Source organism: Cricetulus griseus, unplaced genomic scaffold (assembly GCF_003668045.3).
Source record: "Cricetulus griseus strain 17A/GY unplaced genomic scaffold, alternate assembly CriGri-PICRH-1.0 unplaced_scaffold_34, whole genome shotgun sequence".
Taxonomy (NCBI): Eukaryota; Metazoa; Chordata; class Mammalia; order Rodentia; family Cricetidae; genus Cricetulus; species Cricetulus griseus.
The window spans coordinates 10,368-27,495 of record NW_023277075.1 but is presented as its reverse complement, the minus strand read 5'-3'; the positions used below and the strand labels follow the sequence as shown (position 1 = coordinate 27,495).

The following is a 17,128-nucleotide window of genomic DNA, read 5'->3' as shown; positions in this document are numbered from 1 at the left end:
CAGTTGCTTGCTGTGTTCATATTTGCAGTGGTTTCCATAAACACAGTTCCCTCTTTGAAAATACTTGCACACTACAACGTATGGACTGTCAGAGGGGTCATGGAATATGGAGAGTTATCTCCTTTATTACAAACCTCATGCATAAAATATCTGCAGTTGACCTGTTTCTTCCAGCCCCTCCCCCTTCGCCCACCCCCAGAGCCAGGGCAGTAACTGTGGATATCAGGGTAGGGAGGCCCTTGGCACTGCTGCTGCTCCTGCCCCCGAGGTTTTGGCTGTTGTTCTGGGAACTGCAGTCTCCACCATTACTCTTTATCCCACATGGCGATGGCCCTGGAAATTCAGAGATCACATAGCTCGGGTCCGGCTAAGACGGAGAAGACATCTGAGAGAGGCGAGGAGAGCTTTTTCTATTTCATTTTGATTTGGTCTGATTTGGATTGCTGAATCATCAAAGAGGCTTATTGGCATATAGAAACTTTTCAATTATATGCAGGAGGACAAGGGGAAGGTCCTATGGAGACCAGTAATATAGGAGGGTCTGCAGTAATGCATATCATTGAGATCTAGAAAAGATTATTTTCTTCTGTTGGAGGCATAGCCAGGAACTACAATAATGTTTCTTTCAGCACATTCTAACCCTATGGGAGGTTTGAAAATTATTTGAAGATAAAATACTGTCAACTGTGTGTTAAGAACATACCTCATTAGCTCAGAAGATTTGTCCCTTTCCCCTTTTCTATGGAGCCATCCATATCTCATGATTATCCTTGTTTCCTAGCTTCTCTGGTAGTGTGGATTGTAGGCTGTTAATCCTTTGTTCCATGTATAAAACCCATATGTAAGTAAGTTCTTACCATGTTTGTCTTTTTGTGACTGGGTTACCTCACTCTGGATGCTTTCTTCTGTGAATTTGCCTGTGAAATTTTAGATTTCATTGTGTTTTTTTTTCTGTTGAGTAGTATTCCATTGTGTAAATATACCATATTTTCTCTATCCATTATTCAGTTCGGGGGCACCTAGGTTTCTTCCTGGCTATGGCTATTACAAATAATGCTGCTATGAACATAGTTGAACAGAGTGTATGTATCCTTCTTGTATGAATGTTTATCTTTTGGCCTATTGGTGGAATTGCTGGATCTTGTGGTAGACTGATTGCCATTTTCCTGATGAACCACCATTCTTATTTCCAAAGTGATGGGAAGAGTTTACACTTCCACCAGCAGTGAAGGAGTGTTTTCCTTTCCCCACATCATCTCCAGCTTAAACTCTCATTTGTAGTTTTGATTTTAGCCATTCTGACAGGAGCAATACACTACCTAAGAGTTTTTTTGATTTGCATTTCCCCAATGACTAAGTATATTGAGCACTTTCTTAAGTGTCTGTCAGCCATTTTGATCCCTCTATTGAGAAGACTCCAATTCTGTATCCCAATTTTTAATTGGATTTTTGGTGTTTTGGTGCTAAGCTTCTTGAGTTCTTTGTATATTTTGGAAATCAGCTTTCTCTCAAATGTAGGGTTGATGAATGTCTTTTCCATTCTGTGGGCTGCCATTTTCTCTTGTTGACTATGTCTTTTGACTTACAGAAGATTCTCAGTTTCATCAATTGAGTATATTCTTCGAACAGAATGTCTGATTTCTGCCTGAAAAAGATTGTATTAACTCATGGTTGATATGGGAAGAAGAATTCCACTGAGTTGGCCTTATGTCTTAGCAAGTGGGCATTGGCTGCTTAAGAAACGCAGCAGAGTACAAGACAGGGACAAAGCAAAAATGATTATCAAGAAACAATGATTTACTGTGCATCGGTGGAACATGCCTTTAATACCAGCACTTGGAGGCAGTGGCAGGAGGATCACTGTGAGTTTGAGGCCAGACTGGTCTACAAGATCTAGTTCCAGGAGAGCCTCCAAAGCCACAGAGAAACCCTATATTCAAAAACCAAAATAAAAAAAATAAAAACAATACTTCCACATGTTTTTCCTTCAGTACCTAACTTGACTTTCTCTTCTATACTCCCAAAAAGATAGACAATGGTCTGTGGGTAACAACAAAGTCAGTACTTTACCAAATCTGGTTATATTTATGTAACTTAACCACGGCAACACTATTTCATTTATCCATTCTCAGAATTCTTTAAAGGATTAAATCATTTCAACTTTCAGGACTTCTATCATATTTATAAATTTGGTCTTAACTGCACTTCAAAAGATTTGGAATATTCATAACTTGTCTGCAGTACTATAGGCGAAGTCTGGTAGTGGTAGTGACTTATTAGTATGGTGGCTGTTAGTTGTGTTTTTATGCTACTGCCCAGTTATCTTGCTTTCAGATGATTGTGGGTCTAGGTGCTGATTTCTCAGTTTTTCTTTGTTGGAAGGGTGTTTTTTCCTTGCTTTCTATTTGCTCTCTGATCTTCTGATCTGTGTGACCTATGGTTGAACAGGGCTTCTCACCACAATTTGCAGGCTGGGGAGTCTTGCTCTAGGTTTGGACTTTGTTCCAGCCAGAAGTATCTGCCAAAGTTTGAAACTGTAATAGTGGAAGAGAGGATAGAATCTGTTGATAGTGTTGAAGGGGAATGGAGAGACTGGGTGAGTTCTGTGGTCAGGTGCCCCATATGGAATTCTGGTAGATGGTGTATCCTTTGTTTGAGCACAGGGATTAAGCTAATGTTGGAGGCTACAACATAGAGATGAGGAGGGATTTGGATTGTAATTAGTGTTGGGGGTTATTGAAAGAATGGAGGTGGTCCACTAGAGAGGAACCAATGTGTATTTGTACTGCCATGAACTCTGATCCAGAACGGTGTCTTTCTTCAGTTTGCCTACCTGTCTTCTGAAATGTGTGACCTGCAGTTGAGCAGATGTTCATCCAATTTGTTTGTGGGGTCATGGCTTTGAGGGTGGCAGCTAATGGGTTGTTGGACTGTTCCTGGTAATGTAGGTAGTATGGTAGTTTCATGAGGTGGTTACCCACCTTACCTGCTTTTCTGCCTGGTGTGACATTCACATGAAGAAGGGATATCTCCCTGAATTTGGGGCAGGAATACGGACATATTCCTCTTGAGTGGAAATATTTCACATGCTGGTGTCTTTTGGAATTCCTTAATTTGTTTCTTAATTATAGAAAATGTGACAGTCAAGACATTGTCTTGAGTATTAGTAGAGAATTTGGAAATTTGTGATTTGGGGGCTGATATATGTTATGAGAATCAATGAACTTGGAATTAATACACAGTTTCCCCTACCTCTGCTCCTTCCAGCCCTTTCTTCAATAGCCATTCCCCCAAATCAACTTATACTCTGTTTCCCTTCAGAAAAGAGAAGGCCTCCAATGGATGTCAACCAAACCTACCATGACAAGTTGCAATAAGACTAGGCACAAACCCCAAATAAGGCTGATCAAGGTACCTCAGTAGAAGCAAGTGTCCTAAGAGCAGGCAAAAGAGTCAGAGATACCATAAGAGCTACTGCTAGGAATCCCATAAACAAACAAAGCTCAACAACCAAAGAATGTTTGCAGAGTTCCTGACACAGTGCTGTGCAGGCTCCATGATAGCCAATTCACTTGCTCTGAGCCACTATGAGCCTTGTAAGTTCATTCTGTGTGACATGTTCTCCTGTTTTCTGGCATTAGGGAAATGCCCAGATACATGCAAAGATGACCCAAAATAAGATTCTAAGCAATAGTAAAGAGACTATCCTAAATGCCCTTCCCATATAACAAGGTTGATTCCTACCTTATATGCCTTGCTAGAGCCTTCATCCAGTACCTGATGGAAGCAGACACTGACAGCTAAGCACTGACCTGAACTCCAGGAATCCAGTTGCAGAGAGTGATTAGTGATGAGCAATGTATTCATGACCAGGCTGGGGAAGCCCACAGAAATAGGTGACCTGAACATGGAGGAGCTCATGAACTTCAAACTGACAGTTCAGAACCAGCATAGGACAGAACTAGGCCCACTGAATGTGAGAGTCAGTTAGGAGAGGTTGGCAGTCTATGGGGCCTCTAGTCGTGGAAAAGTATATATCTCTAGGGTATGAATGGATATTGGGAGCCCAATCGCCATAGAGGGGTACTCTGTCAGCCTAGACACACTTTGGAGGTTCTAGGCCCTGCCCCATATGATGTGATAAATTATGATGATCCCATATGGAAGTCTTCACCTTTTCTATTGAGCAGAAGAGGAATGGGATAGGGTCAATGTTGGGTATGGGTGGATGGGAGGGGTAAGGAACTGGGACTGGTATAAAAATTAAGATTGTTTCTAATTCAAATTTTAAAAGATTCAAAAACATGAAAAAATCATATTTACTAGAATGTTGAACCCTTAGGTTCACCAGGACCTGAGGTCTGAAGGAGTAATTTACCTTCAGCAGAGTAATTTATTTTTCTCGCCTCTCATGATCACCTATCAAACTGTAGGTTCTATCACAAACCTTCCACACTACATCAGCTGTGCTCACATCTAAGTCTTAAATGTTAAAAAATCAATGAAGATAATGACCAAGTATCATATAATGAAATCGAAAACACATATAAAGGTTATAACCATTACGGTCTGACCTCATGCTTAAAGGGAAAATAGAGCTGTTAAGTTAATGTGAGATAAATTGACTCTAAATCGTGTATTAGTTACATTTATAAGTTATTCAAATCTTGGATATGCATTTTATATTAAATTATGAAGATTATATTGCAAATAAATATCAGTTGCCCACTGGACTTCAGAAACGCTAAATGTGGTAGGTGTAAGGCTCAAACTCATGTGTCTGTGTCTTATACAATTGTTAATAGGGCATGACAACAAATAAATTGAAAACAGCAAGGTAGAATTGGAAAATTTATCAGTATATAAACCAAAAGATGGATCAAAATTAAACGTTTTTGGTTTAACAGTGGAAAGTAAGGATAAGTTGTTGGACAATGTTCTTAGAGCAATGAATGTTAACCTTCATGTTGTGGTGATGCCTAACCATAAAATTATCTTTATTGCAACTGAATTACTGTAATTTTGGCAGTGTTAAGAATTGAAAAGAAAATATTTTTGGAGATAGAAGTTCGCCAAAGGAATTTCAACCCACGGTTTGAGAACGACTGATTTGATCTCTTACTTTTAATCTATTAAATTTAACCCTTTTAGCTAGCTAATATTAAAATTACGTGAAATGGCTGAGTGGATGAAAGTAGTTCCTACCATGTGTTCCTACTTTAATTTGTATCTGTAGGACCTATGTTGGGGGGAAGAGCAAATTGACTCCTGAGGGCTGTCATCTGATCTTTTCAGGAAAAGTATATAAACATGTAATGTTATTTAAAGTTGTCATATAGCATTATGAACATTATTTACATACCCTCTATAAACAATGTTATCAATAATAATAAAATGAGCAGACACATAATGTTCAAAATTCAGGGTTCACTTGCAAAATCTGCTGTCTTTGAAGAGGGTAGTAGAACTGTAAATAGCATACAAATATGGTAACATAGCAGTTAGGCAAAATCTTCAAGAAAACTTACTTGAACAATTTCAGATCATATACAAGAAATCTGAGAGATTTTCAGTGTGTGATGGAAATACACTTATCACAAAATATTTTTTGTGAAATAATATAGAAGCATCCAATGACTATTATAGGAAGGGCTCCTCCATTATTATTTTTCTCCAGTAGGAACACAATACCATGACTCCAAAGTTCACCGATCCAGGGTCACAGGTAATACTGTTGCCATTATTGTTTAGATCAATATTCTTTGAAAAACAGGAAACTTGGAAATCATTACTTTGTTGCAAACATGAGTGGAAACATAAATACAATGTGTTTTAGCAGGAAAAACTTAATTTTGTACCAATATGCAAATATAATTTTAAGCAAGAGTACACACATATACAGTGTGGTATAACAGAAATTAACTTAAATTTCTATTAATATACAAAATATTTGAGATTAATAATTGTTTTTAAGTTATAGTATATTTAATAATTTACCCTTTTATCTTAACATTCTTTTATTTCCCTAAATATAACAATCATCCATGATCCATCAAATAATCAAAAGCCTCCCAACCTCCAACATTGAGAAATATGGAAGTCATGTACTCCAGAGACTTCCTGCTTCCTGTGGATAAAGGCATACTTAAGGGATCCCTGAGAAAATTTGAGATAATGTTGAAGTCCTCTGAAGACCATCAGTAACTTTTGTTGATTAATATGGCCTTTCACCTTCTAGAGGTCTCACTTGCTCTAACCATATCTATGTCAACCTGGAGCAAATTCATAGCCTCTTCTTTCCTTTGGAAACAGAAGTAGAACTACTTCTCCAAAGCATGTTTGACTCTCATTTGACAAATATTTTTGCTCTATAAATTTAAGGCATTCATAAAGCATATAGACTACTTTATTTCAACAGTGCCTCTTTCAATTCCATTTACAGCTGGAGCTATTTTATTTTATGCCTTTTGGCCATTTTACTGTTAAAGCAAACATTAGACTGCTATGCTACACAGGATCTTCACCATGCACTCCCAGGTGTCTATTTCTGCTTCTGAGTTTGTGAGAGCAAAGTCTAAAACTCACAGCCCAGTCAGAGGTAGGTCACCAACAACTTCATGCAGCCTTCCTAGCACTCTAGCATTCCCATGATTGTGCTGTGGCTGTCATGAGGTTATCATTACTACTGAGTGCACTGGCTGTTCAAAGGTTCACAATAGGCACAAACTCATTAAGGATTATGAGTTTTTCAGCTTTCTCAGGCCTCATATGGAAATATGGCTCCATGTTAGGTACCAAAGATTTGCATAATATTTTATTCCTTTAGCTCTTTAGATTTTACCTTTTGGTGAGGGTACCTCCGAGGTCCGAAATAGATATACCGATGCATATTATTACTTATAAACGCCTGGCCTTTTCTTGGCTTCTTTCTAGCCAATTTTTATTAACTTAAATGTTACCATCTACCTTTTGGATCTAGACTATTACCTTTTTCCATTCTTGCATATCTTACTTTGTGTCCTAATACACTACTTGCGGTGTGGCTGGGTAGCTGGCTCCTACCATCCTCCTCTTCTTTTTATCTTGCTCCTTACTTCCAGATTTATCCCTCTATATATACTTTGTCCTGCTACCACAGCATATCCTTTCATCTGCCCCACTTATGAAGAATCACCTGTATGATCATCAGATGTTGTATACAGCCTAAGAATCACAGCTTCGGAAAAGTACAGCATAAACAAAAGCAACACATATTTACTTCATTAACAAATGTTCCATAGCATAAAAGTAAGACATCTTAAAATAATGTGCTACAGAAACATACGTTACAATATGGCCAGTATCATGATTTCAATTGCATACATGTATGTGATATTTCAGAATGCCATTACCTATGATGATGTGCATATCGACTTCACTTCGGAAGAGTGGGCTTTGCTGGATATATCTCAAAAGAAACTCTACAAAGATGTAATGCTAGAGACCTACAAGAACCTCACTGATGTAGGTAAGACTGTATTTTCCTTCATATTTTAAAATGCTAGAACAACTGTTCATAGGTTATTGATGCTATTGTTTAATTTTTTGTAATTTTTTTAGTTCATATTAGGAACAAGCAGCTTCACATATCAATCCCTTCTTCCTCTCCCTCCCCTCTCCCCACCCTTCCCCCACCTACCCACAATGGATCCACCCTCTACTCCCCAGGCAGGGTAGGGCCCTCCACAGGGGATCCCCAAAGTCCACCACAACATCCTGGGATGGGTCAAGGCCCTCCCCCATGTGCCCAGGCCGAGAGTGCATCCTTTCACATAGGAAGTGCTCTCAAAATCCCTTCTTACACCAGGGAAAAATACTAATCCACTACGAGGGGCCCCCTTGAGTGTGGAGGCCTCCTAATTGACATCCATGTTCTGGGGTCTTTATGAGTCCTGTACTGGCCTCCCAGAGAGCAGTCTGCGGTCCATATGCTCCCGCTTGTAGAGGCCAGCTGTTTCTGTGGTTTTCACCAGCTTGGTACCGACCCATTTAATCTTCATTCCTCCATCTCTGCAACTAAGTTCCAAAGTTCAGTTCAGTATATATCTGTGGGTGTCTGCTCTGCTTCCATCAGCCACTGGGTGAGGGCTCTAGGATGGCAGAAAATGTAGTCATCAGTCTCATTATAAAGGAAGGGCATTTAGGTTATCCTCTCCACCATTGCCTAAATTGTCAGTTCGTGTCACCCTTGTAGATCTCTGGAAAATTCCCTAGTGTCAGATCTCTCCTTGGACTTTTAATGTCTCCCTCTAATATGATATCTCTCATCCTGCTCTACTCTATTCTTTCCCCATCTGAATATTTCTGCTCCTCCATTTCCTCCTCTCCTCATCTAATTCTGGCATCTCCCTCTTCCCTACCCTCATGCTCCCAATTAGCTCAGGAATTATTGCCCCTTCCCATTCCTGGGGTCCATCATTTTTCCCTTAGAGTCCTTCTTGTTTCCTAGTTTCTTTGGTGAAGAGGATTATAGGCTGGTAATCCTTTTCTCTATGCCTAAAATTCATATATGAGTGAGGACATACCATTTTTGTCTTTTTGTGACTGGGTTACCTCACTCAGGATGGTTTCTTCTAGTTCCATTGATTTGCCTGTGAATTTCAAGATTCCACTGCTTATTTCTGCTGAGTAGTACTGAATTGCAAAAATGTATTACATTTTCTCTACCCATTTTTCATTTGGGGGGCACCTAGGTTGCTTTCCGGTTATGGCTATTACAAATAATGCTGCTATGAACATGGTTGAACATGTGTCCTTGTATGAATGTGCATTAGTTGGGTAGATGCCCAAGAGAGGAATTGCTGGACTTTGAGGTAGACTGATTCCCATTTTTCTGAGCCACTGCCATACTAATTTCCAGAGTGGTCTTATAAGTTTGCACTCCTATCAGCAATGGAGGAGTGTTTCTTTTTCTCCTCATCCTCTCCAGCATATATTGTCATTGGTGTTTTTTTATTTTAGCCATTTTGGCCAGTGTAAGATGGTATCTCAGAGTTGTTTTGAGTTGCAATTCTCTGATGGCCATGGAATTTGAGCACTTTCTTAAGTGTCTTTCAGCCATTTCAGATTCCTCTGTTGAGAATTCTCTATTTAGTTCTACACCCCGCCGTTTGATTTCATTGTTTGTTGTTTTGGTGCCTAGCTTCTTTAGTTCACTGTATATTTTGGAACTCAGCCATCTGTCAAATGTGGGTTTGATGAATATCTTTTCCCATTCTGTGGGCTGTCATTGTTTCTTGCTGACTGAGTCCTTTGCTTTACAGAAGCTTCTCATTTCCATGAGGTGCCATTTATTAATTGCAGATCTCAATGTCTGTGCTACTGGTATAATGTTCAGGAAGTGGTCTCCTGTGTCAATTCACTCAAGGGTATCTCCCATTATACTTCTAGAAGATTCAGTGTGCCTGAATTTACATTGAGATATTTGATCCTTTTGCACTTAAGCTTTGTGCATGGTGACAGATATGGATCTATCTGCATTCTTCTACTTGACCAAATCCAGTTGTGCCAGCAACATTTGTTGAAGATGCGATCTTTCTTCCACTGTATAGATTTAACATCTTTGTCAAAAACAAGGTGTCCATAAGTGCTTGGCTTATTATCAGAGTTTTCAATTCGATCCCATTGGTATATCTGTCTATTTTTGTACCAATACCACGCTGTTTTCAGAACTATGTCTATAATAGAGTTTGAAGTCAGGGATGGTGATGGCTCCAGAAGTTCCTTTATTGTACAGTGCTATTTTGGCTGTTCTGGGTGTTTTGTTTTTCCATATAAAGTTGAGTATTGTTCATTCAAGGTCTGTGAAAAACTGTGTTGGGATTTTGATTGGGGATTGCCTTTAATCTGTAGATTACTTTTGGCAAGATTTCCATTTTTAATATTCTGATTCTACCTATCTAAGAGCATGGGAGATCTTTCCATATTCTGGTATCTTCTTTAATTTTTTTCTTTAAAGACTCAAAGTTCTTACTGTACAGTAAGAACTTTTTTGATTATTTCACTTTTTTGATTATTGTTAATAAAGATATTTTATGATGCTTGTGGATATTGTGAAGGGTGATGTTTCTGTGATCTCTTTCTGATTGCATTTATCATCTGTATATAGTAGGGCTACTGATTTTTTGAGTTAATTTTGTATCCTGCTAATTTCCTGAATGTGTTTATCATCTGTAGGAGTTCCCTGGTAGAGTTTATCATATCACTTATGTAGACTATTATGTCATCTGCATATAGTGAAAGTCTGACTTCTTCCTTTCCAATTTGTGTCCCTTTGATCTCTTTTTCTTGTCCTATTGCTCTAGATAGAATTTCAAGTACAATGTTAAAGTGATAAGGAGAGAGTGGACAGCCTTGTCTTGTTCCTGATTTTAGAGGAATCTCTTGAGTTTCTCTCCAATTAGTTTGATGTTTGGTGTCAGTTTGGTGTATATTCCTTTTATCATGTTTAGATATGTTCTTGTTATTCCCGTTCAATCCAAGATCTTTATCATGAAGGGATTTTGGATTCTGTCAAAGGCTTTTCAGCATCTAGTGAGATGATCATGTGTTTTTTCTTTTTCAGTTTGATTATATGGTGTATTACATTGATGGATTTTCATATGTTGAACCATCCTTGCATCCCTGGGATGAAGCCTACTTGATCATAGTGGATGATTTTCCTGATGTGTCCTTGGATTCGACTTGCCAATATTTTGTTGAGTATTTTTGTATTGATGTTCATGGGGGATATTGGTCTGGAGTTCTCTTTTTTACTTGTATCTTTGTGTGGCTTGGGTATCAAAGTGATTGTAGCCTTCTAAAAAGAATTTGGCAATGTCCCTTCTACGTCTAATGTGTAGAATAATTTGAGGAGTACTGGTATTAGCTGTTCCTTGAATTTATGGTCAAATTGTGCAGTGAAGCCATCTGGCCCTGGGCTTTATTTGGTTGGGAGGCTTTTGATGACTGCTTCTATTTCATTAGGGGTTACAGGTTGATTTAAAATTATTATCTGTTCTTGGTTTAATTTTGGTAAGTGATATCTATGCAGAAAACTGTCCATTTCCTTTAGATTTTTTAATTCTGCGCAGTACAGGTTTTCAAAGTATGTCCTGATGATTCTCTGGATTTCATCAGTGTCAGTTGTTATATCCCCTTTTCATTTCTGATTTTGTTACTTAGAATGCTCTCTCTCTCTCTGCCTTTTGGTTAGTTTGGATAGAGGTTTGTCTATCTTGATGATCTTCTCAAAGAATCAACTCTTTCTTATATTGATTCTTTGTATTGTTCTCCTAGTTTCCATTTTATTGATTTCAGCCCTTAATTTGATTATTTCATGGTGTCTGTTCCTCCATAGTGAGTTTGATTATTTTTTCTGTAAAGCTTTCAGTTGTTCTGTCAAATCTCTAGTGTGATATTTCTACAGTTTCTTCATGTGGGTACTTAGTGCTGTGAACATTTCTATTAGCACTGCTTTCAGAATATCTCATAAATTTGGGTATGCTGTGTGTATATTTTCATTGAATTCTAGGATGTCATTAATTTATTTTTTATTTCTTCCTCAACCCCGGAATGGTGCGATTGTGTGTTATTCAATTTCTATGAGTTTGTAGGTTTTCTGCAATTTGTATTGCTGTTGAATTCTAACTTAAAACATGGTGATCTGATAAGACACAGGGGGTTATTTCAAAACTTTTGTATCTGTGGAGGTTTGCTTTGTTGCAAATTATGTGGTCAATTTTAGAGAAGTTTGCAAGTGATGCTGAGAAGAAGATATATTCTTTTGGGTTTGGATGGAATGTTCTATAGATATGTGTTAAACCCAGTTGTCTCATGACTTCTGTTATATCCTTTGTTTCTTTTTTTAAGTTTCTGTCTGGTGGTTCTGTTTAGTGGTGAAAGCAGAGTGTTGAAGTCTCCTACTATAAGTGTGTGTGGTTTTATGTGTGGTTTGAGCTTTAGTAATATTTCTTTTACAAATGTGGGTGCCTTCATATTTGGGGCAGAGATGTTCAGGGTTGAGACTTCATCTTGATGAACTTTTCCTGTGATGAGTATGAAATGCCCTTTTGTCTCTTTTGATTGATTTTAGTTTGAAGTCTAAGTTGTTAGATATTAGGATTGCTACAGCAGCTTGTTTCTTGGGCCCATTTGATTGGAAAATATTTTCCCAACCCTTTAGTCTGAGGTAACGCCTGTCTTTGAAGTTGAGTTGCATTTCATATATACAGCAGAAGGATGGATTCTGTCTTTGTATCCATTCTGTTAGCCTGTATCTTTTTATGGGCAGGTTTAGACCGTTGACATTGAGGCATATTAATGTCCATTGATTGTTGGTTCTTGTTTGTTTTGGATTTATTGTTGGTGGTGTCATTGTGTGTGTATTTCACCCTCCTGTTTATTTTTGTGTTTGGTAAAATTGGATTATTTATTGCCTGTGTTTTTGTGATTGTAGTTGTCTTCATTGGTTTGGAGTTTCCCTTCTAGAACTTTCTGTAGTTCTGGATTTCTGGATATGTATTTTTAATGTCTGGTTTTGTCATGGAATATCTTGTTTTCTCCATCTATAGTGGTTGAAAGTTTTGCTGGGTACAGTAGTCTGGGTTGGCATCCATGTTCCCTTCGTGTTTGTAGGATATTTATCCAGGACATTCTGGCTTTCCAAGTTTCCTTGAGAAGTCTGGTGTGATTCTGATAGGTCTACCTTTATATGTAACTTGGCCTTTTTCCTTTGCTGCTCTTAACATTTTCTCTTTATTCTGTATGTTTGATGTTATTATGTGTCGATGGGACTTCTTTTGTGGTCCAGTCTGTTTGGTGTTCTGTAAGCTTCTGCACGTTCATAGGCATATCTTTCTGTAGGTTTGGGTAGTTTTCTTCTATGATTTCCTTGAATATGTTTTTTGTATGTTTGAGCTGTATTTTTTCACCTTTTTCTATACCTATTATTCTTAGGTTTGGCCTTTTCATGGTGTCCCATATTTCCTGCATATTTTGTGTTAGGGATTTGTTGGACTTGAGATTTTCTTTGGTTGATGACTATATATCCTCTAGAGAGTCTTCAACAACTGAGATTCTCTCTTCCACTCTTCCATCTCTTGAATTCTAGTGTTATACTTACATCTTTAGTTCCTGATCATTTATCCAACTTTTCTATTTACAGTATCCCCTTGTTCTGTATTTTCTTTATTGTGTCTATTTCAGCTTTGATGCCTTGAACTGTTTTGCATGCTTCCTTCACTTGTTTGGTTGTTTTTTCTTGGCTTTCATTAAATGCTTTAAGTGATTTGTTTACTTCTTGAATTTTTTGGTTTGTGTTTTCCTCCCTTTCAAGTAATTTTTTCTTCTTTTCTTTTATTTCTTTAATGGATTTTCTTGTTTCATCTTTAAAAATCTCTACCATCTTCTTAAGATAATTTTTGAGATCCATTTCTTCTTCATCCTCTGTGTTGGGCTCTTCAGGTCTTGCTGATGTGGAGTCCCTATATTCTGGTGGTGTCATATTGTTCTTTCTGATGTTGAGTGTGTTCTTACTCTGTCTTCTTTCCATCCCTTCTTCCAGTGAGGGCAGGTGAGACCTCTCACTCCATTTGGTGTCAGGCAGAGGGCTCAGCCTTTGGTGGCAGCTGGATGGCAGAGGGTGGTGGGTGGACAAGGATGAGGTGTGTCTGGACTCAGGGTGTGCCTTCTGGTCAGGGCAGATCCATTCTTGTCCGGGCGGAGATCCAGGCAGAAGACAGCAGTGGTTGATTGGAGAGGGTGAGTAACAGAGCAGCGCACAGAGTCACCTGAGACTTGGGTGACTGTTGTAGGACAGAGGGCAGTGTGTATGTTCTGATGAGGTGGCCAAGTGGTTAAGGTGATGGACTGCAATTGTTTAATTTTATTGAGAGAGAGAATAGTATCTTGGTAAATGCATAAGTCAATGTTCTAAAGTTCATTGAACACAGTAACTTAACTTTTGCACATTTTTCAATAATAAATATAAATTTTCTGGTAATATTTTAGGATACAGTTGGGAAGACCATACTATTGAGGAACGTTGTTCAAGTTCTGAAAGACAGGAAAGGTAATTTTCATGTATTAGGTGATAAAAATGTGCCTCTGATGAAATTTTAATGTGTCCTGGAAGAGTCAAACAGAACCAACAGTGTAAATTAGCACAGCTTAAAATGCATTGATGATTATTAAATTCTCACAAAACCATATAGCTCAATTTCAGGTAGGTGAACTGTATTTCCAAGACAATATTATAAGAAAGAAGAAAAGAAAACAATGCCTTGAGACAAATTGCCATTACTATCATCGCAGTATGAGAGCTATGCTATAAAAATGTAATTCCATTTCTGTCATATTACCTATATTACAAAATGTATACACATGGTTGATGTGATAAGCATATCTCCAAACCATCCATTGAGCAAATACTTATCATAGAAAAGCTAAAGTTATTCATGATTTCCTGTTACTTTTGTAAGTTTAGTGACAGCAGCAATTATTGCCAAGCGTTAAGAGGAAGTTAATCTCACTAGCTCATTTCTACAATGAAAAGAAAGTTAAATTGAACTAAATGTGGAAGTCTCTTCTTTGTAATCTTTCCTTTACTAAGTATATCATGTATTAGTCAGGATAGAAGCCATGTAAGCAAAGAAATATGGAGGACATAGTGTAACTGTCTCAGAGAATATTTGAAGGCATGTAGTAGTCCCTATTTTGAGCATACTTGTTAAATTTGACTCAAGGGTACAAGTAATTTGTTATTCAGAGTCATTGAATATTCAACAACAAGCACACTCTACAGAAAATCCCTATGACTCTATGACTGTGTAAATATTTCTGGTTCTTCTAGTTCATTAACAAACCTAGTATGACTCAAAATGTAGAAAAATAAAAAAAAACAATAAGGGTGATAAAGTTCTGAATATTTCCAGTTCTCTTCAATATGTGAAAAATCTTCTGTAGAAAAAGGTTCTGAAAATGAGAGCGATATAATGAAGATTATACGTTCACAGGTATCTTGAAAGATGTAAACCAACTGTTAGTGCCAACACAGTGATAAGACTGATTCTTCTTTGCTATTGAAACAATTAATAATATAAATTAAGAGACGTATCAAGATTCAACATCGCATTGAACATGGGGAAGCATTTACATGTGACCATTTTCCTTGCAGGCATGAAAGAAGGCAAACTGGGGAGCAGTTTTCTGTATACACAAAATGTGTTAAACCCTTTGCATATAACAGTCATCTTCAGAGGCATAAAAGAGCACACACTGGAGATAATCCTTATCAATGCAATCAGTGTGGTAAAGCCTTTGCCCATCACAGTGTACATCATGTCCATAAAAGAAATCATAATGGAGAGAAACCCTATGAAAGTAATCAATGTGTTAAAAGCTTTGCTAAGAACAATACTCTTCAAATTCATGAAAGATCACATATAGAGGAGAAACATTATGAATGTAATCAGTGTGATAAAACCTTTTCTCGGCACAGTCTTCTTCAAAGGCATAAAAGGACACATACTGGAGAGAAACCCTATGAATGTAATCAGTGTGGTAAAGCATTTTCTCGGCATAGTCATCTTCAAAGGCATAAAAGAACACATACTGGAGAGAAACCCTATGAATGTAATCAGTGTGGTAAAGCATTTTCTCAGCACAGTATTCTTCAAAGGCATAAAATAACACATACTGGAGAGAAACCCTATGAATGTGATCAGTGTGGTAAAGGCTTTGCTTATCCCAGTGCTCTTCATCTGCACAAAATAACACATACTGGAGAAAAACCATATGAATGTAATCAGTGTGGTAAAGCCTTTTCTAGGCACAGTAACCTTCAAATGCATAAAAGGACACATATTGGAGAGAAACCATATGAATGTAATCAGTGTGGTAAAGCCTTTTCTAGGCACAATCACCTTCAAATGCATAAAAGGACACATACTGGAGAGAAACCCTATGCATGTAATCAATGTGGTAAAGCCTTTGCTAAGCACAGTACTCTTCAAATGCATAAAAGAACACACACAGGAGAGAAACCATATGAATGTATTCAGTGTGGTAAAGCCTTTTCTCGACACAGTCACCTTCAAATACATAATAGGACACATACTGGAGAGAAACCATATGAATGCAACCAGTGTGGTAAACCCTTTTCTCGGCATAGTCATCTTCAAAGCCATAAAAGGACGCATACTGGAGAGAAACCCTATGCATGTGATCAGTGCTGTAAAACCTTTTCTCGGCACAGTCATCTTCAAATGCATAAAAGAACACATACTGGAGAGAAACCCTATCAATGTAACCAGTGTGGTAAAGCCTTTGCTCGACACAGTCATCTTCGCATGCATATAAAGACACATAGTGGAGAGAAACCCTATGTATGTAATCATCGTGGTAAAGCCTTTGCTTAACTATATAACTCTTTAAATGCATGAAAGATCACAGACAGGAGAGAAACCCTATGAATATAATCATTGTGGAAAAGCCTTTGCTGATCCCAGTGCACTTCGACTGCATAAAAGAACACATAGTAGAGAGGAAACCTATAAATGTAGTCAATGTGGTAAAGCCTTTATTCAGCAGATTCAGCTGCAAGAACAGAAAACACATACTGGAGAGAAACCATATGAATGTAATCAGGGTTGTAAAGTCTTTGCATGTCAAAGTTTCTTCAAAATTAAAGGAGCACAAACTGGAGTCAAACCATTTTATGGTAATCAGTGTGCATGTATCAGGAGTCTTTGAAATTATTACAAATTATCATTCAGCAGTGAAATTATAAATGTAGTCAGTTTCATTCAATTTTCCACATTACACAGGAGTAAAACTTTGTGAGCAATAAATCTTTTAAGGCAGTTGCAAGTTACATTCATTTTTGAGTACCTGAAAAAGATTATGATGGCTTCTCATTATCAAGTATTTGGTGGGATCTTTAGGCATGACACTCCCAATCAGTTATACAACAGTATTTCTTTTGGAGCAGTAATTTGACAGTGTTAACAATCTGTGCAAGCATTATGATGTCCATTTTTATGTTGTTGCTCCAGAACGCTCATGGAAGAAAATGAATTTATGAACTTATGAAGCCATGTTTGTAGTGTAA

The 17,128-nt window shown here is 37.7% G+C and overlaps 1 protein-coding gene across 1 annotated transcript; it reads left to right on the top strand.

Moving 5' to 3' along the window:
- The first annotated feature begins 7,332 nt into the window (after positions 1–7,332).
- On the top strand, positions 7,333–16,770 carry LOC113837944 (zinc finger protein 431-like). The gene is made up of 4 exons (XM_035453828.1): positions 7,333–7,507; positions 14,029–14,089; positions 15,194–16,403; positions 16,471–16,770. The coding sequence occupies exons 1-4, from the start codon at positions 7,333–7,335 to the stop codon at positions 16,768–16,770; spliced, it is 1,746 nt and encodes a 581-aa protein (XP_035309719.1).
- The last annotated feature ends 358 nt before the right edge of the window (positions 16,771–17,128 follow it).

Coding starts and splice junctions, on each gene's coding strand:
- LOC113837944 (XM_035453828.1), top strand. CDS start 7,333: ATGGCCAGTATCATGATTTCAATTGCATACATGTATGTGATATTTCAG. Junction 14,090..15,193: donor AGTTCTGAAAGACAGGAAAG/GTAATTTTCATG, acceptor TTTTCCTTGCAG/GCATGAAAGAAGGCAAACTG. Junction 16,404..16,470: donor ATAGTGGAGAGAAACCCTAT/GTATGTAATCAT, acceptor GAAAGATCACAG/ACAGGAGAGAAACCCTATGA.